Below are 17,016 nucleotides of genomic sequence, written 5' to 3'. Positions count from 1 at the left end.
AAGGGACAAAGCGAGACAACCCGCAGAACGGGAGACGACACCTGCCAGCGACAGACCGCAGACGAGGCCGTGTCCTCCCACGACGCGCGCGCGGTCCGCGAGGCGTGGGGGAAGCGGCTGCCGCGCTTGCGCACAGTGCGGGTCTTCCTGTCTCGGCCTCGGAGCAGCAGCAGCGGGAGGAGGCACCGGCACCGGGACGGCGGACGGGCGCCGCCCTGCGGCTGTGCTCGGGATTACACCCGGGCGAGAACGCGCTGGGCGGCCGCACGGGCAGCGCCGCACGGACGCCGAGCTAACCGAGGCCCGTGCCAGTCCCGCCCGCGAGCACAGGGCACGAGGGCGCACCCCACTCCTCACCGAGGCGGCCTCGGGGACACAGGGCCTAGGCCGTGCGTCAGCGGTCAGCACTGCGCCACGCACCGGCCGCAGCAGTGTCGTGACCATGCCCGGGATGCGGGCGCTCACCTTCCCGGGGTCCCCCGCGCTCTGCGCCGTGACCCCAGAACCGAGACCAGCACTCACCCCTGCCGAAGGGAGCTCCCGCCGCGTGCACCCTGCGAAGGCCAGGAACGCGGCCGGCGAGGCAGCCCGGACCCTGTCCCGGCGCACGCCCGCGCACCTCCGCGGCCTCCCGAAGTGGCTGGGAGGCTGTTCCGGCTCTCTGGTCTCTTCGCTCGCGGCCCCCGAGGGCTAGCAAGTACCCCCTTCCCCGCTTGCGCTCCCCCAGAAGGGGACTCCGGTTGGAAACAAGCCTGACCCTTGCCCCACCCCACTCCTCACCTGCGGGATAGTGGGTTTCATTTGGTGAGTCGCTGCACCACACCGTTGTCTTCCGACGGTGGCAGGGCAGGGAGCGCGTCCGCGCCCACACAGCTGGCGGGGACGCAGGTCACCCGCGCCGTCCTCAGCCCGCCCCGACCACCGCCGACCTTCCCCGACGCCGCAAGCCCTCCTGGGCGCCCCGCCGGCGGCCTGCTGCGGAGCCCCGCGCGTGCGGCCTCCCCCGCGCTCACCCGAGCGGGAGCGCTACCTTGCCAGGTGGGACGCGAACTTTGCACGCACTGAATAGGAAACAGGAGATGGGGCCTCCGTGAGCGCCCAATCGACCACAGCAGAGCCACGCCGAGCTGCGCACGCAGTTGTCAAGGCCAACGGGGATCACGCACGCCTTGCTCTTGTAGGGCGATTGTGGGGTCAGTCCACACATAACAGCGGAAAGCTGTTTCGTCCCACCCCTTTGGGCCTTCGCCCAGCCTGATCCCTTTCCTGGGAGGCGCACCCCGTCCCCCCCAACCCGTGATGGGCTCCCGGGGAAGCTCTAACATTTACCAAGGTCAGAATGACTCAGCAAAACCGTGAGCTCCATTTCTACCCCCAGCACTCTGTACATCCGCTTCCTTAGAGAAAAGAACCAAAAAGGAGCATTCTGAACACAAAGGCATCAACCCTCCTGGTTGCCTGAGTCGTGAGCCCTGCACATACTGGAAGAGGAACATAAGCTCGGCAACTTCCTGACATGTCCTTTGTTTAATGATTGCTAACTTTTTCTGTAAAAAACGAATACAGCCCTACGCGAAGTGCTCCCTCACCATAGCACTCCTTTATGCGGACTGTGTATTCCAGGCAGCAGAACTAACTTGGGCTAGAGTAAAAAAACTCTTTTCCTTTTTTAAAGAAATTCTAAAAGGGTGTCAACATTTCTGGGCACAGCCATAGGCTATCAGAGCCACCTGCCTGCGAACACCTGGAGGTCCTCTGGAAATGGGTGCTCGGGCCCAGCATAGGCCTCTTACGCCCCCTCTGACGTCTCAGCCCCTCACAGGTGTACCTGGTGGAATCTCCGGCTATCCACACCCGACTTTGACTTGAGCTGCTGAGGGTTACTGGTAACGTTCTCTAGGTGGGAATAACCTCGAGGGGGTTATTTGTGGGTCGTTCATCTTAATTTGGCATTATACTAATTGATACTAATATAAGGCTTGAATAAAACTTTGTGGCTGGAAAAATGAGACTGAATCTCTCAGCTCTGAAGAGAAGGGACACTTGCTCCTTCCAGGCACATGGTGCTTTCAGGTGACTGAGAGCCTAGCGGAAGTGTCTGACGACACTCCTGGAGATGGGGAGCTCTCCCACAGGAACTTCCCACCTCATAAGGTGACTAATGACTGGCCTGTCCAGGGACGCACACGTAAGGACGGGCCATCCAGTGTGCTGCGCACCCTCGGCGGTCTTAGGCCTTGCTGGGAGAAACCAAGACACGGAAGAGACACTCACATGCAGCACCCCCTTGATGCATATCTAAAATCCTTAGATCTAACTCAAGCGGTAGTCTACAAATGAAACGGAAACTAAAAACGGGGAGCCATGTTTCAAAACCCCTGGAAAACCAACAAGTGCCCACAGAAAACTCCAGCAGGCTTCATGAACAATGCATACGAGTTTATACGTGCAAGTACTTCCAAATGGGAAAGTTTAAGGATAACCTGCCTCAGATGGCCCAAATGGGGTTCTTTTGTCACGTCTGGATGTTTCTTGTGCGCACCAGTGGAGAAAGCCAGCTGTACGACTACACAATCAGAAGCGAGGAAACCATCTGGTTGTCAGGAAAGCCCCCAACTTTTGGGAGGAACCAACACTCACAGAGACACTCTGGGCTTCATTTGGTTTTTCTGCTGTAGCTTTTGGTATCTTTGGACCAAACAATGTTCTAATTGGAAAATGGAAAATAACTAATTAATAGATTTATAAATTATAATGCTATCCTATGATTAATTTTAATAAAAGGGGGATATTTGGAAATTGGGTCTTTAATGTTTTCTTCACACATATTAGTGAAACTGTTAGAGGTGGCACCGAGGCTCTAACGGGATGCCCAGAGGCCAGCAAGGAGGCGGCCATGTGAGGTGTGGGAAAGGTCAGTGGCCTGTCCTGGCCGCATCCACGAGAAGCGGGATCCCACGAGACAGGCCCCCGATGGCGGCGCCACGACAGGAAACCTCTGGTCAAATACGAAAAAGGCACAAAAGCCTGCTACCAAGAAATCCTCACCTCCAATAATGAATATCCCACCCCTCAGAACTGTTAATAAAAGGTAAAACCCGAACCCCAGGAACGCAGCTCCCTCTCAAGCCGGCCTGCTCTCGCGTCTCGAGCGTACTTGCTTTAAAGAACTTTCCTGTTTGTGCCGCTCTTCTGCGGTGCTGCACGTCTGTCCCTGAACTCTTTCTCACAAGGAGACCGAGAGCCTTTGGCGACTTCTTTGGGATGGGCTGGGTTGAGACTCCAGGGCCCAGGGTCCCCAGTTCACCAGGCAACATTTGAACCAGATCACTGAAATGGAATCTGGAAAAAAAAATGAAACATTCCCAAATTCCCCTTCAGTCTTCTCCTGGCAGCAGGATTGCCCTTTCAGGCCTTTCTTCCCGTCTGCCCATCCCCACCCCCCCTGGGAGGCCGCTCCTCCCTTTGCTCTCCTTTACCCCTCTGGCCTCTCGTGGCTGTTCTCTGTGAGCGTTCCTTTGCTGCTGTGAGGAGCTGAGAAGGGAAGGGGCTGTGTGGTCATTGGGGTCAGAGCCCCGGAGGGACCGGGCTGAAGCTCAGTGTAGTTCGTGCTGGCACTGCAGGGAAGGACATAGCAGCCTCGTGTCCTGAATACCTGGACAGCACCAGGGAGGGCCGAGGGGGAGGGCCGGCCGTCCGCAGTGTGCTCAGAAGCAGGGGCAGCCCCTCTGCCCTCCCCCCCAGCTCCTGTGCAGAGGGAGGACGAGGAGCAGCTTCCTCTAGGCAGACACTGCTGGGTGAAGATCTGGAGGAATCTGCCTGCACCAGAGTGGGGACACCACCTTGTCTCTCAAACCCACCTGCCCACTGCACTCGTGGACAGCTCACTCGTCTTCCCGCAGGGAGCACGGATCAGGGGTTCCATGCTGCTGTCCCTGGAGGCTGCGGGGGGGGGGGGGAAGCACGACCTGTCTGGCACCGCACACACAGCTGAAGGACCACATCTGTATTCAGGGCTGCAGGGGGCGCGGACGCTGAGCGCACTCTGGAACCAGCGACAGCAGCGCTGGGAGCTCGCGGAAAATGCAGATACCCGGCCTCCATTCTGACCTTTTGAATTAGACTCTGTATTTTAAGAAGATCCCAAGTGATTTGTAGATACTCTAAAATTTGATAAGCATTATTCCAGATAATCTGAATTTAGCTAATTGTTCTATTCACAAATCAAACAGTCAAGGAATTTTAAAGAGTCCTTTTTGCTATGGTCCCTAAAGTCTAAGGGAAACCAAATATACACACATGCACACACTTCTAACTTTTTATAAACTTCAAAGATAAAGGTCTAGCACAGTATGCTTCTAAGCTGAACTTTTATTTCCTTTCTTGGGAAGTTCAACTTTGGATTTTGACCTGGAGGAAAAGTATAATGAGAATATCAGCAGAGGCATTTCATACCCTATTTAGTTCCAACAACCCCGCCTACACGGATGGTATTATTTCTTTCATAAATCACAGTGCACGTTTACTGAAAGCTGCTGTGTTTCCAAGTTTGCATAAATTTAATCTCAAGCGCCCTGTGAGAAGGGCACAGTTAATCATCCCCTATTACAGATGGGGAGACGAAGCACAGGGTCGTTTGACTAAGTTACCCAACGTCGCACAGCTCACACACGGAGGGGCAGGATTTGAACCCAGACTGTCTGGTGCCAGAGCCCGTGTTTCACGCTGACAGTACACGGCCGGGGCGCGCTGGTCTCCGCAGCCCCTCCTCTTCACCGAGCCTCAAGGACGCTGTCTGCAAGGACCTCCGATGAACCTCCAGAGGGCCGCGGCGGGGGGATGATGCTGACAGAAAGGCCATGAATGAAAGCGTAATGTGCGCGTTTCCAAGCGTCCCCTTATTCTTTCTGACAAATGGAGGCCTTCCATACGGTAACGACCTGCACTTAGATACGGAGGCTCGCGGCTCTCTAAGCCGCCGGGACTGCAGCTTTCACACCACGGGTAAGGCACGCTGTTGGGGCGCACGTCACTCCTTCCGATGAGAGCACCGAGGAGCTCATCCAGCACAGTCCTCGGGGAGACCCCGGCGAGGATCCCCTGTGCGAATGGCAAGGATTCTTACTCCCGACACTTCAGTGTGTTTAAAATGTTAACTTTCACAAGGGGGAAAAAAGCCTCACTTCTGACTATCCTTTGAATTTATTCAGTCTTTAAAGAGTCTACACAGAGACTAGTCTTGTAGAGTCGTTCGGTGGTCAGTATGACTCAAGAACAGCCCCTCCGTACCAATTTATTTCCAGGTAATTTCTGGTCCCCTTTTAGGAAAATCATCAGAAATGAAGCGAGGGACAGGGACGGAGGAGGCTGCCGGGCAAGCGCCCACACCCACAGTCACTCGCCCCGGAGACACAGCACCCCGTCTGCAGACAAGCTGCTCATTCCAGAGCAGAATACATTTGGTCAAAACAAAATACGCCGCCTGAAAATCTTACTTTCCAAGACAGCCCCACCTAGGGGCCGGGGGGCCCACGGAACGAGTCCAGCTTGGCAACGGTGTGGATCCTGAGATGCCTGACGAGGTTGCAGTGGTGGCCGAAGGCCCGCCCGCACCGCTCGCACGCGAACGGCCGCTCCCCGGTGTGGCTCCGCTGGTGCTTCCGGAGCAGCGTGCGCCTGCCGAAGCGCCGGCCGCACTGGCCGCACTGATAGGGCTTCTCGCCCGTGTGGGTGCGCAGGTGCTGGAAGAGCCCCGCGTTCTGGCTGAAGGCCTTGCCGCACTCGCGACAGCGGTAGCGCTTCTCCCCGGTGTGGATGCGCTGGTGCTGCACGAGGTAGGAGCTCAGGCGGAAGGCTTTCCCGCACTGCTCGCACTCGTACGGCTTCTCCCCCGTGTGGATCCTCCGGTGTCTGATGAGGCCATTGCTAGCGCTGAACGCCTTCCCACACTCCTTACACTGATAGGGCTTCTCCCCGGTGTGGCTCCGCTGGTGCTCAGTCAGGCCCGACCGCTGGCTGAAGGTCTTCCCACATTCTTCGCACTCGTAGGGCTTCTCCCCCGTGTGGGTTCTCCGGTGCTGGATGAGGACTGAGCTCTGAGTAAAGCCCTTCCCACACTCAGTGCATCTGTGCCGTCTCTCCCCAGAGGCCTGTCCCCTCTGCCTTCCCACTCTGCTCTCCTGCGCACAAAGTTCTCTGTACTTACGGTCCAGAGCAGCTCTGTGGAGTCTATTTCCAAAATGTTCCATTTCCTTCAAGACTTCTTGCTTCGATGCCAACTCCTGGCTTTCGGGGACAGTTTCACCACCTGGGAGAACACACGCACCACACCATCATCTCTTTCTCCCTTTATGAAAGAGCTCAACCACAGCAGGGGCACAGGAAGCCCGGAAACGCACACACACACGCCCAGAATGCAACACCAGAGGTGAGAAGCACAGAAGGGCTAAATAAGGACACTGGGACCAGAGCGGGGTCGGCAGCACTGCTGATATGGCTGGAGGGTCACCCGGACAGGGCGAGGCTCCCGAAAGCATGTGTGCGAGCAGGTGCTGTTCCACCCGTTTCACCTGTGTTAACTTATTAATGTCCACAGGACTCCATGACTGAGGGACTGTGACTCTCTCCATCCCAGGGGCGCGGAGACTGAAGGTGCAAGCAGGGAGGCTGCCTGACCTGGCTGATGTCACAGAGCTACTAAGCAGTGGTGTTTTAAGTTCCAACCCAGGCCATCTGACCCCAGAGTCCACGGCCTAAACTATTACCTTCTGCAAAGACACCAGAGATCCCAAATGGACCCATCCAAGTCCTTACCTTGTTCTCCAAATCTGTGGGGACCCAAAGATTCACCTTTGAGCTGTGTCACCATGGACTGAAGCTGGGTGGCTATCGAGTCCTGCTTGGCCTTCAAATGCAGTGCATCCTCTGAGCGCGCTTCAGAATGGCCGTGTTCATGATCTGGGGCCTGAAAGCAAGTAGGGATATTTGGGTTCATGAGAGGGGATCCAGGAGCCCAGGCTCATACTCAATGAAAGACATCACACGGAACCATAGGAAACATTCTGTAGAGGAAAGGCACAGGGAGAGGCCCCGAGTGTGATCCCACACCCACGAGCCGATGGGGGATAACAAGGTAGTCTGGTGTGCGGGCACTGCTTTAAAGTATTGTCCTAAGTTCCTGGACGCTCCTTCCTTGAAAAGGTGGAGCCTAATTCCCCCTCCTGGAGAGGGAGCTGTACTTAGTGACTCATTTCTACAGAACAGGATGTGTGGCAGAAGTGACAGTACACGACCTCAGAGACCAAGTCCTGCAAAGCCCTCTCTCTGTCTCTCTCGGGGAAGCTGGCTGACTCGAGGACACTCCATGAGCCCTAGGCGGAAATCCACACGGCAGAGAACGAAACCTCCTGCCATCAGCCGGTAAAGAACTGAGGGCCCCTCCCAGCAACCATGGACGGGACTCATCCTGGAGGTGGATCCCCCAGCCCCAGCCAAGCCTTCAGGTGCTCACAGGGAGTGTGGTCCCCGCTGCCCGGGGCTCAGACAGGCAATCCTGAGGAGCTCTGCAACCCCAGCACTACACCTCAGCTCACTGTGTCTGGGTTCTGGGCAATGGGGCCTGACTCACTGTACGGCCCTGTTGCTCTGTGCCTCAGTTTCCCTCTCCACCTCAAGAGAGTGGATTAAGTCACCCCACCATTACAAGACTGGTAAAAAGAGAATCCAAGTTAAAAAAAAAAATCTTCACTGCAACCTCATGAGAGATGCTCCCAACTTGCTTCCTAAATCCTGACTGTTTGGGTTTTTCCAGCCATTAAGGCTTGGGGGCAGATTGTTACACAGCAACTGAGAACTGGCTGCAGCCCGCCTGAGTCAGCAAACTTCACGCTTCGTGTAGAACTCAGCGTCTGGGAGCCCATCTTCCTCCTCTCACCTGGTTCTCAGGCTCACTAAGCTCCCTCTGCAGATCTTCAACCACAGCCACCGCCTGCTCGCCGCTCTCCGGCTGCTGCTCCCGCACCCAGGCCTGCAGCTCCTCGGGCAGGATGGTCAGGAACTGCTCCAGCACCAGCAGCTCCACGATCTGCTCCTTGCTGTGGGTCTCGGGCCGCAGCCAGCGTCGGCACAGCTCCCGGAGCCGGCTCAGCGCCTCGCGGGGTCCGGGAGTCTCTTGGTAACAAAAATGCCTAAAAAGTTGGCGGGAGGCCTCCTGGCTAGAAAAGCTGTTCTCTAGAAGGTAGGTTTCCTGGTCCCAGATCGCGTCTTCCTCCACCTTCACAATCTTAAGTTCCTCCTGTTCCTCCGCTGAAGTCATTCTGGGGTTAATTTAGAAGGATCCCTCCAGCCTGGGGTGAAGAGGAACCACACTCAAGATTTCCTGATATATTCTTCTTTCAGAGGACACACCTGATGATGAAACGTCATGTGTTAATGGAAACTAAGAAGTAGTGGGGGAAAGTAAAGGACGGAAACAACGAATATCATGCTATCATCCACGTCACACGTGCAGCACCTGGAAAAGCACATGGCAGAATATCCCGGTTGCCCCGATTCTTCCGTCTTTCCTGTAGCCACGTACTTGTAGTGCCCTCCCCCCACTGTGAGTCGGTGCTCAAGCACGTGACCAGGTTTGGCCAGGGCGACACCAGCAACTGTCACACAAGCAAAGGCTTGGGAAGTACTTGTGCGACGCAGTAGCTGGCTTGCCCTTGCCCTCCACAACTGCAAGGAGGACGATCTGCTTCCTGATGAAAGAGGCACGTGGGACAGGACCCGTCACCCCAGCAGGGCGGATGGATCGTCCCGGCTCAGCTCACCCCCAGACACGTGAGTGAGCCTGGATGGGGTCTGCAGAACTGCCTGGCAGACCCACAGGTCACTGCAGATGCACAAGGCAGCCCTGCCCAGGTCAGCTGAACCCGCAGATTCGTGTGCTAAAGAAACGTTGATTGCTGCCGGCCACCAAAGTTTTATGGCTGTTTGTTACACCACGTTACTATGGCAACGAAGAAATGATGCACGGGAGGTGACCACTGGGGAGGGAACTAGGTAAGTGCAGAAAATAGAAAGGGAAATTTACCTTCACAGAATACTCTTTATTTTTTCTCATTTTTGTATCACTTGAAATACTTATTGCAAGAAAACAAAGAAACAGTAGTGATGGAAAAGCCTGGTAGACAGTCAATATACAGTAGCATCAGGTAAAGAACAGGACACGCAAAACTAGCGATAAAATCAAACAATGCGTGCTATCATAGCGGATTCGACCAGATATCCAGAGAGCAAAGAGGAGAAAAAATAATTCGGACTGGGTACGGAGCAGTGAAAGACTGTGGCTTAGGAGCACGTGCGTCTGAATTAGGCCTGCAAGAACAAACGGGCATTTTTCAGGCAGGGACAGGGCACTGGGATGGGACTCAACATGACGGGCCACACGAACAACAGGACCTCAGCTATTTACGGTCACACTGTGCAGCGGTCCTGGTGGCCGAACGGCAGGCTACAGGGTGTGGGTAGAAGTGTGTGGCAAGAGGTCAGGTGGGGAAAGATGCACTGTACTAGAAAACAGCCTTGAACACTAAGCTAAGCTGTTTAGACTTTACTATATGGGAAAGTGAGGGGCATCGAGGCTTTGATTTCACTGTCCCAGCACTAGATCTGTATTTTAAAGAAATACTGAGTACGGTTCGGGAAGGAAATGGTCGGAGTATGTTGCAGGGTTGTGGCACTTACGTTGGGAGGCTGAATGGTCGCTACACTGCTCACGTGCTTTCATGGTAGAATTTGAGTTTTATATATGACTTCAGCCCTGTGTTAATAAATTATTAATGTCTGAGAGAATTTAGAAGTTTTTCAGTTATGCTTTATTGTGGGGAAAATGTATTTATTCCATTCATGCAAATGCTGTATGTCCCCCAGATGCCTGGCACAGCACGGGGCGCCTCGGCCACAGCAGTGAAAGGCAGCAGACCTGGTCCCTGCCTTCCTGGCGTTCACAGTGGGAGAGACAGACGTTAGTGCAAAGTTCACAGAAAATTAGGTTACGGTGTGGAGAACACGGAGATTAACCAAGACTGTGGAGCTTGCTCTCTGCCAATGTCCGAGGCCAACAACTGCACTGTTTTCACTCCTTACTGCAGCACCTGGTGTCTCGGTTTTCGAGTCTTCAGTCCAGGAAGCCCGTAAGTCTGAGAATTCCTAACTACGGAACTGCACTGGATTTCGTTATTATTAAAAGTGTGGCTTCCCAGGGGGTTAGATTTATAGGCACAAACTGTTCTGCGATTGCGGGGTTGCCCCCTAATGCTACTGAGAAACCAGGGAGCGCCACAGGCAGGTGCCTCACAGACCCACCGCCACGGGGGCAGGGGAGGGGGCGGCCTGCTGCTCCCCCCCCCCAGTTGCTGGGTTTAGGACTGACCTCCTGGCCTCGTGCCACTGTGAACCCTGTCTTTACCCTTAATGCCCAGCATGGTGCTGGCCCACTGCAAGTGCTTCATGGATGTGCCCAGGTCAGCAGCTGAATTCCTCCTTTTCATTTCCTCAAGCTGTGGCAAGGGAAGGGAAGGGAAGAAGTACGGTCAAACAGCCTCTTTCCATTCTCCCCACACCACTCCTGCTCCCAGGATCTGTATGTGTTACCCTGTGTTCCCAACCAGTCCTCCTGTCTCCAACCACGTCCCAACCCGCTACAGATCCCAAACACCTCCTCCGACAAAACACCTAGAGGATTCACAGGTCTAGATTTGCTACGAAATTATGGACCAATCTTCAACGTTTTATCTACCTGATTTATTCAATTATGTGCAATTTGGCATCCTCTGATGAACCAAACAGAATGAGTTCTTTAAAATCGTCTTCAGAGAAACAGTGCTGCGTAGCGAGAACGTTCAAATAATGTGGCCTCTCGAAAGTGGGAATGACCAAAGGACCCCTCTCAGAAGGCTGCTGGGATAATTATATAATGTAATGCATATATAAAGCTCAGCACAGTACCTGGCCCACGGCAACTGCTAAATAAATACTAATTACCTGGTATTCTTAGCAAAGCAGTATTAATGAGCTAAATATCCTCTTTTATAGAGGAAATAGGGCAAACAAAATAAAACATTGAATTCATAGGCCAATATCCAGTAGATAGTTGAAAATCCTGGAAGAAATATTCGAGAAAGGTCAGGACAGACTATGACCTGCGGTGACCTTCCAAATGTGTGCTGAAGCCTACCTCTAGATCCTGCGAGGGGCAGAACTCTGAACATCCCAATGGCGGCTCAAAAGCAATGAATCGAAGACTGGATTCAGACTTCCAGAGTGACACGGCACAGCCAGTTACGCTTAATTACCAATTGGCTCCAAACATTAGGAAACGATACATAAAAAGAAATAAAGAAAAGGACATGGCCAGCCACAAATACAAGGTAAACATTTCAGTAGACCAGAAACAGACACACGAAGTAGCAAGTGCAGGGGGCTGTGGGCGAACAGTCTCCAAGCAGCGGGGACAGCCTAGTACTCAACTCTCGGGAGACAGGACTCCAGGTGGCGGCGGTGTGTTTCGGAGGACAGGCATCCGGGCTCCCTTTCCGATGCCAGGGGCCTCAGGGGAATTCCACACTCAGGAGGCCAGTCCGGGCAGCACTCCAAAACAAAGCCACAAGCCAATCAAACCAGCACAAAACCCTGCTTCCAAGAATCCCTGTCCCAAGTAATGAACAGTCCACCCCCTTACTGACAACTGTCCATAAAAGAAACAAAACCCCAGCAGGCAGCAGCGCATTGGCGCGCTCACATCTCGAGAATGTATCATTACTGTGCTGTGTCTGTCCTTGAATTCTTTCTGTGACGAGACCAAGACCCTTTGGCAACATCTCTGGGACGGGCTAGGTCAAAGCCTCGGGGCCTGGGATCTCCCAAGTTCACCCAGCTACATAATTAAGGTTACTAATTAGCTGACCTTAGGATAGGGCGATCGATCTCTGGGTGGGGCTAAACTACCTGCACGATCCCTGTAACAGTAGCGTATTCCCTGGCGGGTGGCAGAAGAGCGCGTCAGATTTGAAGCAGGAGGAGGACCTGACGTACGTTTGCTGGCTTGTCAATGGAGAGGGAGCCTCCGGTGAAGAAATGCAGGCAACCTCTAGAAGCGGAGGCCAGGCTCTTGCTGGCAGCCAGCAGGGTGAGGGGGACCTCAGTTCTACAGGAACTTCAATCCTACAACCACAAGAAACTGAATTCTGACAACAACAATTTAAGACTCTTGTGTGTTTTAAATATACTGCATAGATTTGGTGCCGTTCATATGACACACTCTAAGTTTCCCTATTTGATTTCTTCTGATATCCTGGTTCCTTACTGTGTCCTACACAAATACTGTTGCCATTTATTCACTCATTTTACTCAATATGTGTTCCCTGAGCACCTATGACATGCCAGGCCACTTTGCAAGGCACTAGAGATAACAACTGTGAAAAAGACAGAACCCCTCTCTGTTTTGCTGGAGCTTACATTCCAATAGGAAAGACAAACCGAAAGTAACATTAACCACAAAAGTGGGTAAGGAGGCGGGCAAACGAAGTAAGGACTAGGTGACAGAAGTACTGTGATGAAAACCAACCAGACCCTGAGCTATCAAATACATGGAGGACCTATGAGGAGAGAGTGGTGGGAGGTGAGGTAAACATCTCGGTGGAGCCCTTAAGAGCGACAAGGAGTGAGCCATGCAACGAGTAGAAGTGGGGACGGGAAGAGCCCTTGACTCTGTTCAAAAGCCCTGAGGTAGGGTATGATGTGGTCAAATAAATGAAAGGAGTCCGGAGTGGATCCAGCCAAGTGAGAGAAGAGCAGCAAAAACTTAGGCTGGCAAGACAAGCCAGATCACGCAGGGCACAGGAGCGTGGATTTTATTATAAGAGCAAAAGTCATGGAAGGCTTTTAAGAAGGGACGTGAAAAGACTGGATTTATGTGTTAAGCAGCTCTGCTCCTGGACGGTGAATGAGCTTAGGGAATGAAGGTGGAGGCAGAAGTGGAAGCCGAAAAGCCTAGAGTTAAAGAAGAGCTGAATGAGGGGGGTGGAGGCTACTGCACTGGATCCAGAAAGACTTCCACTTACGTATAATGTTCCTGTACTCTTCAAGTGAATTTAACTTTGAAAAACACTACTGAAAAGCATAACAGCTTAATCTTTGTAAAAAAGTGCTTCAGTCTTTGGACAGACGTTTCTGGAGCTGTGCTCCGAGCTGGGTATACACAGGAGTTTGTAGCTCACGGAGGTGGGCAGGAAAGAATTACAATTTGGTGAAATAAAAGCCATAATCTTGGAAGCGTGCTAGGTATACTCCTGAAGGAAGTAGGAGTGCTCATCCTAAATGCAATACTCGGTTTCTGTGCATTACCTGTAACCCACAGAAGAATTAACTTCACAGATGCTCAGTGCCTATTAGGCGTCAGCCAGCAGACATATGATAAAAGGTGATAGAACTGCAGAATTTGATAATGTGTCCTCTTGTTCCTTAACTGAACTAAAATCATGGAGAAAAAAGCATAAAAGAGCATTTTTCTCATTAGCTTCAGTATTAGCAGCAAGAGAAACAGCACAAACCGTCAACCACTTGTGTTGTAAAATACACCCCAAAGCATAACCAATTATAATGACAAACGAATGGAGGGACCATTTAACCACCACGAGGACACAGGCAAATCCAGAAACGACGGTCCTCTCCCGGAGGACAGGCAAGTCTTCCCCGCAACAAGGCAATGCACGGGGAAGACACACGGGACAGGCAGGACTGTTGTAAATTTTCAAAGACAACTACATGCACTGAATGGTCTTTAACTGGATCCTAGTTGGTCCAAATCAGTGCAAAAGACGTCTGTAAGACAACTAAGGGAATAGGAACGAGGAGTTAGGCGGTTTTACGGAATGCTCCCACATTTAGTTGAGTGTCTTAATAGTACTGCCGTCATGATTCGCGTCCGTAAAATGCCAATTTTTGAAGATACACACTCGGAACTATTTAGGAATGACAGCCCTGATGCTTGCTATTTCCTCTGAAATACTTAGAGAAAAGAACGCATGCAATAAATGCTTCATAACGCTAACACCGGCTAAACAAAGGTGGTGCGTATAGGGGAGTCCGGCTTTCCATGGGGCGCAGGACCCCAGCCGGGCGCCCCCCACCACACACGGGAGCAGGACCCCAGCCGGGCGCCCCCCCCCCCACACGGGAGCAGGACCCCAGCCGGGCGCCCCCCACCACACACGGGAGCAGGACCCCAGCCGGGCGCCCCCCACCACACACGGGAGCAGGACCCCAGCCGGGCGCCCCCCCCCCCCACGGGAGCAGGACCCCAGCCGGGCGCCCCCCACCACACACGGGAGCAGGACCCCAGCCGGGCGCCCCCCACCCTCCGGCGCCGCCACGAAGCCCCGCCCCCGGGGGAGTCTCTCCCACTCCGCCCGGGCTGCAGAAGCGTCCGGCGGCCAGGCCAGCGCCCACGGCTCCTCCCCGCCGACCCCAAGTCGCGGACCTCCAATCTTCCCGGCCCAAAACTCACCTTCGGTCCAGGGAAGCTCCGGAGCCGCGGCGGGCAGCAGCAGCCCGAACCGACCAGCCAGGACGGCCGGAAGTGCATCAGCCGCCTGAGCCCAGGCGCCTTCCAGGAGCTTTCCTGTCCTCTCTAGGACCCCGGAGGTCGCTGCGTCTCGGTGGCCACCTCGCCGCCCAGCTCCGGCTCCCTCGGGGTCAGGCGGCCTCGGAAAGGCCGCGGTCCCTGCAGTTCCACTGCTCGCCCTTGGTGTGGGCAGCACCAGAGGAGACGACGGTGGTGGGGCTGAGAATACAGGGGTTTGCTGCGACTGTCTTCTGGATTCTCGGAGTCGAGGAAGAGACGCGAGCAGGTGAACAAGTAACGACATAAAGCCGTTGTGGACGTGAAATGTCGACTGGGCTGTAGTTACCGCCGTGTACTTAGAACACAGGTACCTGTGCTAAGTCGAACTGGTGGCCGAGAACGCCGAGGAGAGCTGGCGGGGAGCATCGGAGGAGGACCAAGGGGAGGAGCGCGGGGAGCATCGGAGGAGGACCAAGGGGAGGAGCTTGAGAGCATCGGAGGAGGGCCGGGGGAGGATGGGGGAGGAGCCCCACCTGGGGCTCAGTCTCACAGTCCTGAGATCACGACCTGAGCTGAAATCAAGAGTCAGACGCTTAACCGACTGAGCCACCCAGGCGTCCCTGATCAAAAACATTTTAAATTATTGATATTTGGGTAAACCTTTGTCAAGTTTCTTTCAGGGGCGCCTGGGTGGCTCAGATGGTTGGGCCTCTGTCTCCAGCTAGGATTGTGATCTTGGGGTCCTGGAATGGAGCCCCACATCCGGCTCCTTGCTTAGCAGGAAACCTGCTTCTCCCTCTGCCTCTTCCCCTGCTTGTGTGCTCCCTCTCTCCAATGAATAAATCAATGAATGAAAGAAAGAAACATTCTTTCGGAAAGTTTCTTTCAGTTATAGGCTAAAAGATTTTAAGACATTCCAAGTTTTTGGATGAGGACAATTCTGACAATCTCTTATATTTGTGATACTTACTAATTGGCTAGTTTTGATGCCCTCATGGTCATATTATGTTTTCTTCGTCAATGTCAGTATTTACGTCACACATGCAAGAAATTTAAATCACTTTTCATTGTGTTTACTGATTCACTCCTCTTCATTAATTAGATTATCAAACAATTCAAGAGCCTGCTAATTAGTTTATTCAAAATTTCGCTTTCTTAATGAATCACTGTTTTGTATAATCTAAAATATTTTTTTGGTTTTGTTATGCTTCTGGATGTCAGTAAAAATGTCTAATTTTTTCAAAATCCTTCAGTAGATGAAGCATGTGAACACATTTCCAGGGCCCAGTTCAGACCAGGGCATTTGAACACACACACGAGTGAGAAGTCACTTACACTTCATATACACGTAATGGTAAATCTGAGTAAGGAAATGCCGCAGCAGGAGTCCATAGGAATCCAGCAGTTGTTCTAGGAATTACAATTCCCATTGTTAATACACCGTGGTCGGCTTGGAAATACAGTGCAGCATTTCCCATTTTAGTCTCCACTCTGCACATCTCACGCTTTGTGCTTTGGCATGTAGTTGAGTGGGAGACCTGCACACGATTATTCTCTTGCCCTCCTGCATCTTTTGGGATGCTCTTGACATATATTTTACCCCCACATACATCACAAACTCCAGCTTAAACTGATACTATTTTTGTTCGGAATGGCCATTTGTCTTTTTAAGGAAGTGAAAAAGAAAAGTTTTGAATTAGTTTACATGCATATTGACCATTCGGATGCTCCTTCTCCTGTGGGGCTCAGTTCCCATTCTAGATATGTTAGCAGATACACAATAAAAAGATTTCGTTTGTGACATCAATAACAGAGTAGGTGAGGGCGTCTCTGTGGCTCAGTCGGGTAGGCGTCCGCCTTCAGCTCAGGTCATGATCCCGGAGTCCTGGGAACGAGTCCCACATCCGGCTCCCTGCTCAGCAGGGAGTCTGCTTCTCTCTCTGCCCCTCCTCCTCGCTTGGCACTCCCTCTCACTCTTTCTTGCAAAAATAAATAAATAAAATCTTTCTAAAAAAATAGGAGAGTAGGGGAGGGGACAAGTAAAACTGTAGAGTATATATACACTATTGAAGTTAAGTTGCTATCAGTTTAAAATGGATTGTTTTCAGTTAAGCTGTTTTATTAGCCCATGGTAACCACAAAGAAATTATCTACAGAAGATACACGGAAAAAAATAAGAAAAGAAATCAAAGCACATTACTAAAAAAAAAAAATTAATGAAACAAAAAGGGAGACAGCAAGAGAAGAAAAAGTATGGCAGACAGAATGAAATTAACTAATTGTCAATATTGTCCTTACCTACCAACAATTAAATGTAAATATTTAAACTCCCCAGTCAAAAGACATAGAGTGACCAAATGGAGGAAGACCAAGATCCAACTGTACTCCATCTACAAGAGGCTCAC

The 17,016-nt window shown here is 52.5% G+C and overlaps 1 protein-coding gene across 27 annotated transcripts; it reads right to left on the bottom strand.

Annotated features, from left to right (window-relative positions):
* Nucleotides 1-2,424: 2,424 nt before the first annotated feature.
* On the bottom strand, nucleotides 2,425-15,183 carry ZSCAN31 (zinc finger and SCAN domain containing 31). 27 transcript variants are annotated; one of them, XM_057304980.1, is made up of 13 exons: nucleotides 14,555-15,063; nucleotides 13,393-13,518; nucleotides 11,995-12,210; nucleotides 11,225-11,637; nucleotides 10,787-10,947; nucleotides 10,457-10,547; nucleotides 7,934-8,406; nucleotides 6,814-6,964; nucleotides 6,206-6,307; nucleotides 3,861-4,125; nucleotides 3,480-3,617; nucleotides 3,105-3,342; nucleotides 2,425-2,707 (listed from the first exon to the last, which is right to left on the bottom strand). In XM_057304980.1, the coding sequence occupies exons 7-13, from the start codon at nucleotides 8,312-8,314 to the stop codon at nucleotides 2,657-2,659; spliced, it is 1,326 nt and encodes a 441-aa protein (XP_057160963.1). In that variant the 5' UTR covers nucleotides 8,315-8,406; nucleotides 10,457-10,547; nucleotides 10,787-10,947; nucleotides 11,225-11,637; nucleotides 11,995-12,210; nucleotides 13,393-13,518; nucleotides 14,555-15,063; the 3' UTR covers nucleotides 2,425-2,656. The 27 variants fall into 27 exon arrangements, with proteins under 27 accessions (XP_057160963.1, XP_057160974.1, XP_057160972.1 ...); XM_057304991.1 differs by lacking the exon at nucleotides 10,787-10,947 and having other exon boundaries at nucleotides 3,158-3,342; nucleotides 3,861-3,942; nucleotides 14,555-15,183; XM_057304989.1 differs by lacking the exon at nucleotides 10,787-10,947 and having other exon boundaries at nucleotides 3,158-3,342; nucleotides 6,850-6,964; nucleotides 14,555-15,064.
* Between the last annotated feature and the right edge of the window lie 1,833 nt (nucleotides 15,184-17,016).

Source organism: Ursus arctos, unplaced genomic scaffold, assembly GCF_023065955.2.
Source record: "Ursus arctos isolate Adak ecotype North America unplaced genomic scaffold, UrsArc2.0 scaffold_31, whole genome shotgun sequence".
Taxonomy (NCBI): domain Eukaryota; kingdom Metazoa; phylum Chordata; class Mammalia; order Carnivora; family Ursidae; genus Ursus; species Ursus arctos.
Note: the sequence above shows the minus strand (reverse complement) of the source record. Positions and strands in the feature narration are given on the sequence as shown.